Consider the following 14,165-nt stretch of genomic DNA (forward strand, 5'->3'; position numbering starts at 1 on the left):
TTTGCTTAATATTTCTGTATTGGCTAGCGAGAGGAGAAAGAACAAAATAGGTAATGTTTGAGAAGCATTTGGTTTTCCGTTTCCGTATTATACAATTCGCAAGTTACAACAATTAGTTAGATATATATATCTTATGATCTTCTGTTCAATATCCTGCTCTCGATTTGCGCTCTTTTTCCCTATATACCGAGTATAACCTATAACTTTGTATTAATACTAAAAATTGAATTCGTGGTTTTTTGTTTTTCGTTTTTTGTTTGTTTTTGTTTTTGTCTGAATTATTGTAGTTTGCTCCTAATTCCTATGCATACACTAAACGCAGTCGTTTTATAAACATTACTTTGATTTCTTGGAAGTGTTCTCATTTGTTGTTTGTTTGTTGTTTGTTGTTTGTTTTTCTGGCCAGGAACGGTGCTCGGATATGGGCCACACCCATGGGAAAGGCGTACAATGCGGAAGCCCGATGCAAGGATGTGTCCTCTCTGCGATTTCAATCTCCATATTTCTGCTCTTTGCTGATATGTATTACAAGTTTGTGTCCATGTCCGCCTGGGTGTCAGTCCCTGCCCTTATGGTGTTTGCTTGGCAAACAAATGCAAATCCTGTTTGATGTGATCCTGTTAGACCGTTGTCCCCGTCTCGCTTTCGCCATTCTCGTCGCTTGGTGACTCCTCGGAGGCCAGTTCGGGCGTCTCCTCCTCCGGATCGACTGCGTCCTCTTCCTGGCAAAATGAAGGGGAACTTGGGGATTTGGCACTGGAAGTGGAGCTGGTCTCAGCAGGGACGGGACTAGACGGAGGTGTTGGCGGAGCTGGCTGCTCCTCGGGCATCGAAATGGTAACCTCTTCCAGCGGCGCCTGCTCCTCGAGATACACTACTGCTCTACTACTCTCCTCCTGCTCTGGCTCATCAATTTCCATTTCTCTTGCCCCCTCTTCACCTTCGTTGGCAGTGACTGTGGCTGTGTCCGTTTCCGTTTCCTTCGTCTTCTCAGCCGGCGCATCTTCCTGTTGCTGCTGCTGCTGCTGCTGAACGGCATCATCCAGTTTTTGAAGCAGCTCCGGGGACAACTCACCCATATCGTAGAGTCGCCTCTTGTTATTGTCCAAAATGATTTCCTTCCACATGCTCACCAGCCTGGTGAAGTTCGTCAAGTCGCCATGTCCGTCCTGTGGCAATGGAATGGAGCGCGTGGACGACGTATCCTCGTCCTCGGAGCTGCTGCTGCTTACCGCTCGGATCATCGCCTTGTGTGATTTAGCGGCATCGCTGGTAGTGGCCGTGGAGAACTCGCTGCCTCCAATGATTGGAGCAAGGCCAGCCAGCTTTGGCGGAATGATGTACTCGTGGAAATCGCGCTGGATGGAGCTGCGTCGCGAATTGGCCATCTCCTCGGTGCTGCCCATGATCTGGTTGTATTCCCTTAGACCCAGCTCCGCCACCGGCACATAGTGGTCACCGATCTCCACGAGGTATACATAGCGGTTGACATGTGAACGAAAGCGAATGTCCTTATGGTTGGGCGTCCAGCAGTGGACCACATGGCCCACCATGCCGGCACTCGGCTCCCAGTCCTTCCAGGACAGCCTGCCACCATTGTTGCGCATTCGCTCAGTTGGCCACACAACAGCATCGATAATGTCCAGGCAGTCGTAAATCTGTCCAAGGATTTACGTTTATTACTCTGATTGAAAGGGTTCATTATTATTTCTACTCACCCCAGTGTCATCAACAATTATAACCTTCTTGAAGATCTCAATGCGCGGCTTCCTGATAACTCCACCTCCCCCAGTTCCAGCAACTGATCCCGATCCTGCGGGCTTTCCCTCTCCCGCCGAACTACTAGTTCCTGTTTCAACGGCGGTGAGGCAAATGGGTCCCTTGGTTTTCCGTGGATAATCTCCTGGCGTGGTGATAATGTTGCCAAGGCCCACGCCCATTCCAAGACCCAGGCTGCCCGAAGAAGAGGAGAGCTTTGTGCTCCGCGGACTTGGTTCGTGTTCCACTTGGGCTTGAGGCGCGGTAATATCCTTTCCTGGCTCTCCGCCGGCTGCGCCGCTCGCGATGGGCAAAGTGGCCCTGCGTTCGTGATCCCTACCTCGACTGCTGCCGACTTCAGGTCTCCGACTGCGCACGCCGCCACTACTCGTTGCTCTGGTGGCCCCACTGGCTCCTGCTCCTACAACACCAGATCCAGAGGTTTCCTGATCCCGTTCTCTGTTCAGCAGACCGGCAATAAGTGTTGTGGAGGTGGGTTTCACAGGCATCACTGCCAGACCGCCGCGCACCACCGCCAAACTGTCGCTCACGTAGCTACCGCCCAGATTGGCGGGAATGGGTCCTCCGGGAACATTACCCGGACGCACGCTGTAGTAACTATTAACCGTAAGGGTGTTGTAGAGAGGAGCGGAAATGAAAACGGGAGCCAGGTCGCCGGACTCGCCTCCCGTGCTGCCAGCGGTGCCGGGTGGCGCTACTCCCAAACCAGATCCTGTCGAGGCACCCACTCCCGTGGCCGTGGATGCGGCTCCAACGACGCTGCCACCGCTGCCAAAGTTACAAGCACCCAGTTGGACGGGTCCCGATCCCGGATGCGGTTCTAGAGCAGATCCCGAACTGCATCCCTGGCGACAGCGCTCGCGTATGCGGTGCCACCACCCCAGCACTGTATGCCGAATGGTGTCCAGTGTGATGGCGCCGCCAATCACTTCGCACAGTTGGGCATTTGTATCCGCATATGATGTTGTGAGTGGAGACACGTAGATGGGATACCCAATAGGCTGATCGCAGCTGGAGTTGATGATGTTGCGCAGCGCCTGCTTGGCATTCTGGATGCTTCCGCGCTCTGGATTTCGATTCCTCAGGTAGATCAGCTCCTGCTGCTGTCCTGCCCACAAGCCACGGACGCACTCTCTGTTGAGCTTGATTACCCTGAAGCTCAGACACCTCTTTGTCAGCCGGATAATGCGGTACTCATCCGAGCCATCCTCCATTACGTGCCTTAAGGCAAGAAGATTGGGGGCTCCTCGTAGTACGGCACTTCGCCAAACGGGATCGGCCTCATGCGAAATCACCAACTCGTTGGAACAGTTGTCAATGGCATCGTACAGGGCGTGAGGATCCAGGAACTCATCGGGATTGGTGATGTGGTCCTGCTGCAGCTTAAGGGCCATCTTGACCGCCGGCGCCACAACGGAATGCAGTAGCTCCATGTCCGCAAAGACCCATTCGTCGCGCGGCGATGTGATCCGGAAATCTCCTTTGAACAGAGCGTGTAAGCCGTGCAGAAAGAACTCCACACCGGTCAACGAGCTGTGCGAGGCCGTGGCCAGTGATCGCCTGGCCAGGAGGCCCAAGGCCAGGCACAGGGACACGAGCGGTGCATCTTTGCCCACGCTGGCTAGCTTCAGACGAAGTGCCGGCTTTTCCTGACTTTCTTTCCGGCTAGTTGGAGCGCCGGCTCCTGCTGCTGTGGTGGTGCTACTTTTGGCGAGCTTCACGAAAACATTTTGATCCATATACGCTACGTAGCCACCCAGTCCGGGAGCACTCTCCGATGTTTGCCGGGATATATTGGCAAAGCTATGCGAGCCGCTCAGCTGCGGATCTCCAACTCCACCGGTCACTCCTCCTGTGCCAGGGGCAGTGCCCCCTCCGACAACAACACCTCCTCCGCCACCGCCGCCGCTGGTTTCCTGGGCAACACTCTTTTGTGGACGGCGCAGCTGCTGCTGTGACTGTGACTTCGACTGACCTGAAGCCGGACCAGCCGGTCCACCGTGCGCCGAGAGATTGGGAGTGCTCTTTGAATCATTGTGGGCGGGAGTAACCGGCGGTGGTGGTGCAACAGACGCTGTTGCTGGGGCGGACGATCCTCCGCCAGCAGTTGCTGGTGCTTGGGCTGGCGGGGCGCCTCCCACTGAGGTAGCATCCCGGCGCATATCCACACAGTAATTGATCCATTTGAGGTACACGTAGCAAAAACTGGAACGCGTGATTCCCACTGCCCGAAAATCAAAGTCCTCGTCCAAATTGAAATTGAAAATGGGATCTAGGTCAACGAACTGTCGACTTAGCGTATGCTGGAGGGCATCCTGTATGGGACCGGAGGCAAGCCACTGCTCAAGCTTGGGATTCTTTACAACATAGTAGATGATGCTCTATAAAATAGTGATTGATTAGAAGAAGTTATTACGCGCAAAGGCAGAAGGCTCACCTTAATGTAGTAGGTTATGAGCACCTTTCGGTACTCAAACACCTGAAGCGTGGCGCTGGCCAAATTGTCTGATATGGAGTAGCCCTCGATGACATACTGGGCTGCGACCACCTGCCAGGCCAGCCAGCGGGTGGAGAACATGGCGTTGGCGCTGAGCAGTCGGGGCAGGTGGCCTGGATCGCAGCAGCAGCATCCGTCGTTGTCCTCTACGTCCTCGGTGATGGCCTCCACCTCACGTTGCTGGCAATAGGTGCCGCGGAACTCCAAGCCGCGCATCTGAAATGTGCACAATCCATTGCCTAGCTCAATGATGTGAACCAAACAGTTGAGGTCGTCAGAGGCAAGAACTGCAGGGATGAAAGGGGTTTTTGAGCATATTTGCATTAAGAGTATAAAGCTATGTTGTTACCAAAGCAATCTCCTTGGTTGACATTTCCCCAGCGACCCATCAGCAGATCGCCGCACAGAGAGTGCTGCAGGGAGCGGGTTAAGTGCTCGTAAAAGATGCTGTTCAGGTTGTTATCATCCGCACCCAAATCCCGCTCCAGCTGGGAGCTAAGCCGCGTATTGGAGTGGTCTATGCGGCGCGTGTTATAGTCCCGCTCCCAGAACTTAATTGGTCGCACATACGACGTGAGGAAGATGGCGCTGCCCAAAAACGGATTTAGCGGAGTGGAGAGCACTGCGGAGATGCCCGCCTGCAGGAACAGCATTGCCGAGTGCGGTACACTGAATGGCTGGGCGAAGGCGTGGAAGGCGGATCCCCAAGTAATTTGCCATGGTGCGATGTACGTCACAATAAATTGCAGCTAAAGAAGGATATTGGTTTGCATTAGCATGGGATATCAGGATATATTATATATATTATCACCTTAAGCAGGAAGTCACAGCACTTGCGAAAGGCCAGCGACACAAAGAAATAGTCAATGATGAAGGTCTCTGTGGCCATGGCAAAGTCGATGCGGAATAACAAAACCGTAAATATTATGATCAGGTACTGGTTGGTCGGATCCGAGTAAGCGTTCCTTACAACTGATAAGTAGAGAGAAACAGAGATTGATTAGCGTCAAAGTGAGAGAGATGGAAGATCCGCCCATTGGGTTTGCGGTTTCTCTATGATCGGATGACTCACACTTTAGGGCGCAGATCGCCACGATGAGGGTGCCCCAAGGCAATCCAAACTTGGCCACAATCAACTGCGAGTCCGCCGTTAGAGAGGAAATGGCCAGCAGGGGAAAGAGCACGTTCCGCTCCAGGACACTGAGGTAAATGTAGAGCTTTTCGAACCACATGATCTTGGGGGCATTGAGCACCTCAAACTGGCCAAACTCGCGCTGCCGGAGCAGCGGACGGGCGAAACAAAGCCAGGGCATGTGCTTCCTCATCTGCGGCACGATGTAGTGCAGCAGAAGTCCAAGTACGCCGATGAACGAGTAGAGAACCACGTTGAGATCCGGCTGCAGGGCGGTGAACACGGTGCTGGAGTGCAAGCCCAGTACACTGACCGCCAGCAGGGTCATCACCACCAAGTCGTTCTTCAGCCGAGTGGTCACTGTAGCCTGCAGCTTTCGTGGCAGTGGATCGGGAAGGTCGTTGCCAGTCCCATTGTCGTTGGCATTTCCGTTAACGCCGCCACCACTGCTATTTTCACTGGCTTCGGTAGTTCCAGTTCCCGTTCCCGTTCCCAGAATCCCCTGGTGCTGTTTTTCGTCAGCGGGCGCTTCAACTTCGGCGTCGGGATCAGCCTCCAGGCAAGCGGGTGTGGCATCAGTGGTGGCTGTGCCCGCTCCCGCTGTCAACGTAGACATGTCTCCGGGGTTTGTGGCAGATGAGCTGGAGATCTTGTCCTCGGACTCATCAATTTTGGCGGCTTGGTCGTAGTTATCTACTAATTCGTGCTTGCTCCCCACCTCGCCAGCCAGTGTATCCCTACGTTGATCCTCACCATCCACCGCATCCACGGGCACCCCGCCAGCTTCCACCGCTGGTTCTCCCGTTCCAATGGAGGTACACGAACTGGAGGCTGTCATGGCTCTCTTGCTACTGCTGATGGTCTTAGCCAGGGTTTGCTGACTGCTGCCCAAGGACGAAGTTTTTGATTTGCTGTGCTTTTGTTGCAGAGGCAGATCCTGATCTGTCTCCAGTTGATCATCCGCTCCCTGCTCTTTTTCCTGATGTTCTTCGTTGACGGTTAGTTTTTCCAACGAGCTCAGCTCGATCTGCTCAGGCTCTGGTTTCAAATCTGTTTGCCTGTGCTGCTTCGGAGTGCTGGTGGTCAATTGAAGGGCAGTGTTATTGGCAGTCCCTGATGCGGTAACTGCTTCGGCAGCTACATGTTGCATCTGGCTGAGATCCTCATCCTCGTCGTCACGATACGTGCTCACAATGCATGTCTTGATCAGCCGCCACAGATGGCTGAAGTCGCTGGCACATCGAGACAGATGGTAGCCCAGTGGCACCAGCATGGCGCAGAAGATGGAGAAGAGTATGTACTGTGTCCCGCGCTGCTCGTCCAACGCTCCGTACAGAGGTCCGTAAAGCAGCATTACAGCCAGCACCGACCGGACAACGCACAAAAAGGAACCTGTAAAGTATTAGGCATTAGTCCCAAGATGCAAAATAAGTATTCAAATGGGTCTCACCTAGCAGACTGCTAGCAGCATTGCCGCCAAAGACATGCATGTCGATCTGCTCGAGCAGGTACATAAGGAACGTGTTTATCTGGGGACACAGTCCCACCGAGAATATGATGGGGAAGCACAGCAGCAAGATGTAGAGCGCCTGCAGCAGGAGGGCAACCACATCGGCGGGCGAGTAGCGCATGCCAAAGAATACAACTGGGTCCGGCGTGCGTTCCCCGTAGTCCGTATCCAGGCGCTTCAGTAGCAACAGCATGCCCCCGGCTATGCAAAAGTAAATAGCGCGCGAGTAGGCCACCGTCTTGTTGAATCCGTGCACTGGCGAGGCTGCGTCCGGTTGCACACTCTTTACTAGCGAGTACTGAGCTCCCGCGATCACTGCGCAGAAGAGCAGGGCACATAGATCCTTGTAGTGATCGTGCTGCAAGATCGCCGCACCCAAACAGGCTACCAGGGTGCACAGCAGACTGGCCAGAAGAACGTGCATCCAGTGGAGATCGCGGTCGAACAGGGCAAGAAGTTCCAGCCGGTCCATGGCGATCTTGAACTCGTGCTCCTGGCCGCACCACTTGAAGCGGTACTTGTAAAAACTCTTGGGAGCCGCTGGCTTCTCTGCAGCGGATAGAAGGCACGCAGGTCTCCAGTAGTCGCAGTAGGGTGCAAAATGCCCGTCCACATTCAGCATGGGCTGGCTCATCTGACTGAGCTGACTGATTTGGCTGATCTGGTTGCTGGGGTGGTTCGCCAGTCCTAGGGCGCTCAGAACTCCTCCCCCGCCACTCGATGCTCCTCCTCCTCCTGCGCCGGAGGCGGAAACGGAGGCAGCCTCACTGGCATTGGCCGCCACAGCTGCTGCCGCATCGCTAAGTTGCTGCAAAGTGTCCAATTGGCTGCGGGCCTGGCGCTCGTTTCGAATCACATTGATCAATCCCTGGACCGAGAACGGAGCGCTCGATGGATGCCGGGAGCCGGAGCTTCCGCGCATTAGCATGCCCACCTGCTGCTGCGTCATTTGCTGAGTTGCGAGTGTGTTTCCGCGGACACCTGAGTTGGCCTCCGCCGCCGCAGCCAGCTGCTCGCACATCAATTTGGCATCCAGGCGCAACTTGTCCCTAGCCAACGCCCGCTCAATGGTGGTCATGTATTCCACGCTGGAACCGGAAGTGGCATGGGCACCCTGGAGCGCTTGAAGGGCATCCTGGTAGAACTGGAAGTGTGCGTTGGACATGTTTGGCGGGACCAGGCTGCTGCTTGCCGGGATCGGAGTGCCGTCCGACGAGGTGCCGGTGATGGGTCGGCCCCGGTCGTCCACAGCTCCGCCGTGCATCAGCCAAAGCATCTTGTGAATGTCAGCCGCCAGACTATCGGTCAAGCTGATGCTGTGCGTCGAATTTGAGGAGGAGGAATTTCGCGAAGCCAGCTTGGTCGGCTTGACTAGGGCAAACTCGTTACCAGCCTCGGCCGCATCCGCTGGGGAGCCTCCTCTGCGTCTTCTCCTCAGTTCATCCACTTCTCGGTACTTTACCACTTTTGGAATGGCTCCCAGGCTTTTGGCAGCCATCTTCGAGGTGCATGGTTGCTCCTCGTCCAGTTGACATCTTTGCGGCAACTGATGCGGATGCTGCTGCAGCTCCGACTCTATGCCCGCCAGCAGTTGGTCCTTGGAGCTGGCGCTCACTTGCTCGCAATCACTGGAAGGGCAGCCAGAGTCCGCCTCGCTGCGTATGGGAACGGGAGCAATAGGGGCTGCGATTACCGCCCCGGATTGGTGTGATAGCTCCTGGCGGAGTTGCTTGTCAGCTTGAATCTCTCGCAGTGTTGCCTGTTGGCGATTGCGATCGTTGAGCAATGGAGATCTCGATCCCGTGTTGTTATCCTCCGTTTCCTCGTCTTCGTCATCATTTCCAGCACATGCCACTACTGCCACGGATCCTCCCGACGACCCTGCGGCCTCCACTGCTGCTTTATGATTATGATGATGGTGCAAATGTGAGTGGTGATGGAGATCGTGGGTCTTAAGAACGTCGTCCAGCTGATTGTGCGTCTGCTGCAGCTCGCTAAGAATGTGCTCTAGGTTGTCGTCGAAATCTTTAAACACATCTTCCTCAGCGCCGACGTCGTCTGCCAAGAAACCACCCACGTCCGACTCAACACTGTAGTGCGTTTGGCTGCAGCCTAAAGCACGCGTTCTTCTTCGGATCGGGACGTCGTCCACCTCGTCGTCATCGTCGGCGTTGCCTTGTCCTATTCCCAAGCAATCATCGCCGTGTTCTTCGAGCGTCGTCTTCTCGTCAGAGTGCTCCACTATGGGGTATACTGGAGGTTCAATCAATGCTGTTGTGGAACCGCAAGCGCTGGAGCTGCCGAAGAAGAGACTGCTGCAGGTGCTGCTGTTGCCAGGCCCGCCTCCTCCAGCAGAGGGAGTGGCGTCGCTATAGCCTTGCGTAGGATACAGGTTAAGGTGCTGGTTTCGCACCAGACTTTTGCTGGGAGGTGGCAGAGGATTCCGCATCTGTTGTTGACCCGAAATGGCCTCCACGCTGTTAGGATGCGGACTGAGATTGGACACAGAGGGCTGCGGGCAAAGGACCTCCAGGGCTGCGCTCTTAATGCGCCGCACTCCACCAGTTCCTCCGGCTCCCCCTGATGTTCCTGCTTCTCCAGACGGGCCCCTGGAACCTCCACCGCCCCCCAGTGAAGATTTGTTGCCCTGGCTCGAGCCGTGCTTGTAGCTCGTAGCGTTGGAATGTCTGCGTCGCTTCATACCAGCAGTAGAGCCACCTCCACCTGGTGCTCCACTACCGCCTGTTACCGATCCTCCCGTTCCTGGCTGGGCGACTGCGGCCAGATGAAGTGCAGACATTGTGCTGGTTGGATCCTTACGGATGATTGCACCTCCTAGGTGATGATGCAGGTGGTGGTGGTGGTGATGATGACGATGCTGGTTGCGGAAAGTTGGCTGGTGTGGCTGTTCAATGCCCAGATCAGATTTGGTGTAGCTATCGTCCTCCAGGTACACATCCGGAAATGGATCTACATGGGCAACATATTACATATTAAAACTAACTTATTGAGGTTTCTAAGCGACAACTATTGATGGTTTTGCTATTAGCCTATTAGCTTACCTAATATCCAGGACTGCAGTGCCCGGCTACAAGCATCCGCCACTCCGCCGCTGCCCGCATTCCTGGCCAGGCCCAGTTCCATGTCTTCCACATCGTTTGCTGCACCACCACCTCCTCCTCCGATCACGGCCAGTGCGCCGATGCTGCTGGCTGCACTGTGGTGCGGAAGTTGGAGAATGGGCTGGAAGAGTCCGCCACGACTCTGGTGCTTCTGCCGCTCGTCATGCGTTTCCGAGCTTCTGTGACGCTGCAGACGCGAGGAACGACCAGGATTAACAGATGAGTTCGAGACGGGGGCAATGACCACGACGGCAGTGGATGAAGAGGAAGCATCTCCTCCGCCTATTCCTGTCGATGGGGTGCTGGTTATAAAGTGCTGACGCGGATTGGTCTGACCGCGCGCCTTGTTCGTTGGCTGGGAGTGCAGGAACGAGGGTGCCGCTGTGGCTATCGTATCCGACTGATTGCGCATCAACTTGTTCTCCGCGCTGGAGCTTGCAGCGGCTGCCGCTGTGTCCAAGCTGCTCTGCCGTTCCAGACGTCGTCGATGGCGGCGGCTAAACACCTCAGAACACTTGCGCGACAGATGTCCAGTGCGTACGTGCTGGGCTGGGGCTGTTCCCGCTCCTGCAGGTCCCAGCGCACTCACTGCTCCGCCTGATCTACTGTCGCCACCACTGCTTCCTCCATCTGCGCTACCCGCACTGCTTCCAGCCGCCTCGACAACCTCCGGATAGACGGTGAGGTACTTGTTGAACAAGTCTGCCTGAGCGGCGGCGCTGGTGGACGAGTTTCCGCCCGGTCCCGTGCTCCGTATGGACTTGCTAACGCTGGCGGAACCGGCCAGCGATTGTTGATCCTGCTGGCTACCGCCGGAGAGCATGGATGGGGCGTAGAACATCAGTTCAATAGACTCCGAGCTGTTCTTGCGATGCACATCGACCTTGAGATCTGCAAAGAAGAGTTCTTAGGATATGGGACGAGGCCGCAAGAAGAACAACTCACCGATAATGCTGTTCACGTTGTCGATGGACATGATGCTGTTCTCCTCGCTTGCTTCATTGATGGCCTGCTCGACGGAAATGCGTGAGCCGCCCGGTCGGATGACCTTCATCTCGATGCCCCCCTCGTCGTCGTGGCGCGGTTCCGTTTCTTTGGTGACCTTGAAGAACTGCCCCTTCAGGTTCACCTCGGACATGGTCTGCGCGCGGTCGTAGAGCCGGTGCAGCGCCAGATTGGCCAGCTTTACCATCAGAATGGTAAGGCTGGTTATCACGCAGTACAGGCACCATGTCAACCAAGTGCTCGGAAAGTACTGCAAGATGGGGCGTTAGAACGGACTACTAAGGACTGCACTGGGTCACTGCTTACCAGGTAGGCCACGAAGGGCGAGCAGAGCAGGTAGAGCCACAGGTAAAGGTGCACCACGTTGCAGAAGACACCCTGATGCGGATCGTAAAAGTAACCGCCGGTCAGCGAGGCCCACACGCCCTGGCGTAGAATCTCCAAGGTCTGTGAACCCATGGTGGCCTATGCTGCATCGCTTAGCCGCCGGATGGATGAGGATCCACGCTTTTGCTGCTCCAGCTTCCGGATTACTCACAGTAGGAGTTGCTGCTACTGCTGCTACTTCTGTCGCTGCTCTTCGTCACTCTTCCGCTTCCGTTTGTTTAGTTGCTGATTAAGCCTGTCAAGCTGCAGGCGGGGGGCGTGGTCTGCGGGCGAGGCCTTGGGAGGCGGTGGCAGCGTGGGTGGTGCACGGGGGCTGAGGGGCAGGCGAAGGCAGAGTCGCTGGTTTTTTTGAGGGGAAAGCTGTGGGACAGGAGACAATGCTGCGGCTCCGCTGGAAACACTGCAACTCCGGACTGGCGTTGCGCCGTACTGTCTTTTCCGGGGTCTCAATGATGCTGCGAAGGGATAAAACGAATATCGCTCGCAATCCTGCCGTAATTTTAATTTTTTTCTTTTGTTTAGAGCCTGTCCTGTCATCGATTATTGGTCCGAACCTATCGGGCTCTATCGCACTTCGATATCACTGGGAGATATGGTAACACTGCGGTCTAGTATTTCAATTTTAAAAATATGTTTATTTCATAAACTTTATTAAGTAAATAACTAAAATAGTCATTAAATCGCCAACTTCTTAAGAGGCCTCACCTTGAATTTTTATAAACCCTTTATAGAGCGTTTAATTGCGTGAAATTTAAACATTATTTATACTCGTATTAATACTATTTGAATATTAAGTTTTATTCTGAAACATGCTTGTTTTAACGGCAAAAACTACCAAGTCCCCTTTTATTACATTTCGTAGAGCCTAACTTATTGAATAATGGCAAAGCTAAAAACCAAATATGAGTAACCTTGGCTTTGGATGCCCTTCACATTTCTCTATAACTAAGTTGTTCCTCCGATTTATCTTTATTTCCCTTTACACTTAAACTAAGATTAGGCTACAAAAAAAAAAAACAAACAAAAAGGGTGCCCATGTATCTAGGGAATCACAAGGAGCCGGGTTGATTCGATCGATCGGTCCACGTCTACCACCTCCGGTAAGTCTGCGCCCCCACTTGGGCGCTGCATAGTCAGCGCTCCTCACTGCTGCTCCCGTCGCCGCCGATGAAGTCGTCCCGCAGTCCGCCTCTGTGCTCGTAGTTGTGGTGGTGGTGGATGTGCTCCTCTTCCTCCTCGAGTTCCGGCAGGACTGGAGGCGCTACCGGAGGCGGAAGTGGGTGGTGGTGTTCGTGGTGATCGTGGTGATCATGGTGGTCGTGGTGATCGTGATGATCGTGCTTCTCGTGGTGGTGAATGTGCTCCTTGGTCTGGTGGATCTGGATGGGTCGATGGTCCTCGTGGATCACCTTCTTCTCCTCCTTCAGGACGAGCGGCTTGTGGTGGTGGTGCACGTGTTTCACCACAGTGTGTATGTGCTTTTCGATTTTCTTGTGAATGGGCACGTGGATCACGATTTTCTTTTTCTTCTGGTGGCCCCTGAAAAAGGATGGCAAATACATTTTTAGCTCGAGATATATTAGTTTAAGTTTTCTATTATTTAAAGTTGTCAATTGTTCGTTAATGTAAGTCAAGGGCCTTATGCCGCGATTTATCCACCATCTGGTTTCCCTCCGACGTCCCCTTGATAATCCATACCCCGCATCCGTTTCCGGCACGCAGACGAGCAGCAACACCAGCGCCACCACAATCGAGAGCCTCAGCAGCTGCGAATAAAGGGAGCACGGATATCGGGTATAATCCTCGTGTAGATGTATGTAATTCCGGGGTGCCACTCACCAAACTGCGGTTATCCATGTCGCTAGTGGCTAGAGTCCCAGGTGCTGAGGTGTTGAAGGCTCCGACGAAGCGGCTGCTTTGATTGCTGCCCCACTGCGACCATTTTATTTATACAGGCGCAGGCCCACGGAATGCGGTGGAATACGAATACCCCGACGCCAGTTGGCGGCGCTTCCGTGACGCAGTCCACCAACCATATGGGCAGAGCCATGGGCTTCGCTTCGCTTTGCTTTGCTTTGCTCTGCTTTGCTTTGCTTTGGTTTGGTGGAGCCACACTTGGTGGAGCCACAATTGGTGGAGCGCCGGCGCACGCGCCGCGAACAAACGGAGCTGGCTGCTCAGTGGAAAACCTGCAATTTCCATTCATTTCGGATGGCAGCATGGCAGCGATCATCGTGTCATGGCTCGTGGGTGGTTTTCGGCCGGGGGAGGACTACTCCCCACTGAGACGGAGGCTATAAAATAAATCACGCGTGTAAGTATATAATCATCCATAAGGCAAATGTTGCAGTATTATTTAATTTTCATTGTAAAAGTATTAATCTGTATTCTATGCATTTGCATTGGCTAATAGTTTTGGCGTTTCCTTGCAGTTAAATTTCGCCATTACTTATCCAATCTCGGATCTTCTGAAGCCACCTTTAATGACTGCCCAATTAACCGGATTAATGGAACCACTGACTTCAGATTTCCCCCAACTGGCAGGGCATGGGAGCTCGGTCCCCATTGATGGGTTTTACCATTTTACCATTGTTTATTTTCTTTGTTTTTCCGTTTTGCCGTTTTGTTTCGGCTGTGTGTGAACTTCTTCTAAAGCTTATGCCTTTTTTCAGCAGCTCACGCAGACGGAAGGCACGGAAAACTGCACTCAAAAGCTAGGAGCCCCACACCGAA

The 14,165-nt window shown here is 54.0% G+C and overlaps 2 protein-coding genes across 2 annotated transcripts; both read right to left on the reverse strand.

Annotated features, from left to right (window-relative positions):
• Positions 1-54: 54 nt before the first annotated feature.
• LOC122624048 (protein pecanex) lies at positions 55-11,979 on the reverse strand. Its single transcript, XM_043803477.1, has 10 exons — positions 11,352-11,979; positions 10,986-11,295; positions 9,981-10,931; positions 6,859-9,888; positions 5,349-6,800; positions 5,088-5,248; positions 4,626-5,025; positions 4,217-4,563; positions 1,719-4,160; positions 55-1,658 (listed from the first exon to the last, which is right to left on the reverse strand). Exons 1-10 carry the CDS (start codon positions 11,502-11,504, stop codon positions 621-623), a joined length of 10,284 nt encoding a protein of 3,427 aa, XP_043659412.1. The 5' UTR covers positions 11,505-11,979; the 3' UTR covers positions 55-620.
• Positions 11,980-12,205: 226 nt separating this feature from the next.
• Positions 12,206-13,361, reverse strand: LOC122624051 (uncharacterized histidine-rich protein DDB_G0274557). Its single transcript, XM_043803480.1, has 3 exons — positions 13,272-13,361; positions 13,131-13,198; positions 12,206-12,971 (listed from the first exon to the last, which is right to left on the reverse strand). Exons 1-3 carry the CDS (start codon positions 13,287-13,289, stop codon positions 12,566-12,568), a joined length of 492 nt encoding a protein of 163 aa, XP_043659415.1. The 5' UTR covers positions 13,290-13,361; the 3' UTR covers positions 12,206-12,565.
• Positions 13,362-14,165: the final 804 nt, after the last annotated feature.

This window comes from Drosophila teissieri, chromosome X, assembly GCF_016746235.2.
Source record: "Drosophila teissieri strain GT53w chromosome X, Prin_Dtei_1.1, whole genome shotgun sequence".
NCBI lineage: Eukaryota > Metazoa > Arthropoda > Insecta > Diptera > Drosophilidae > Drosophila > Drosophila teissieri.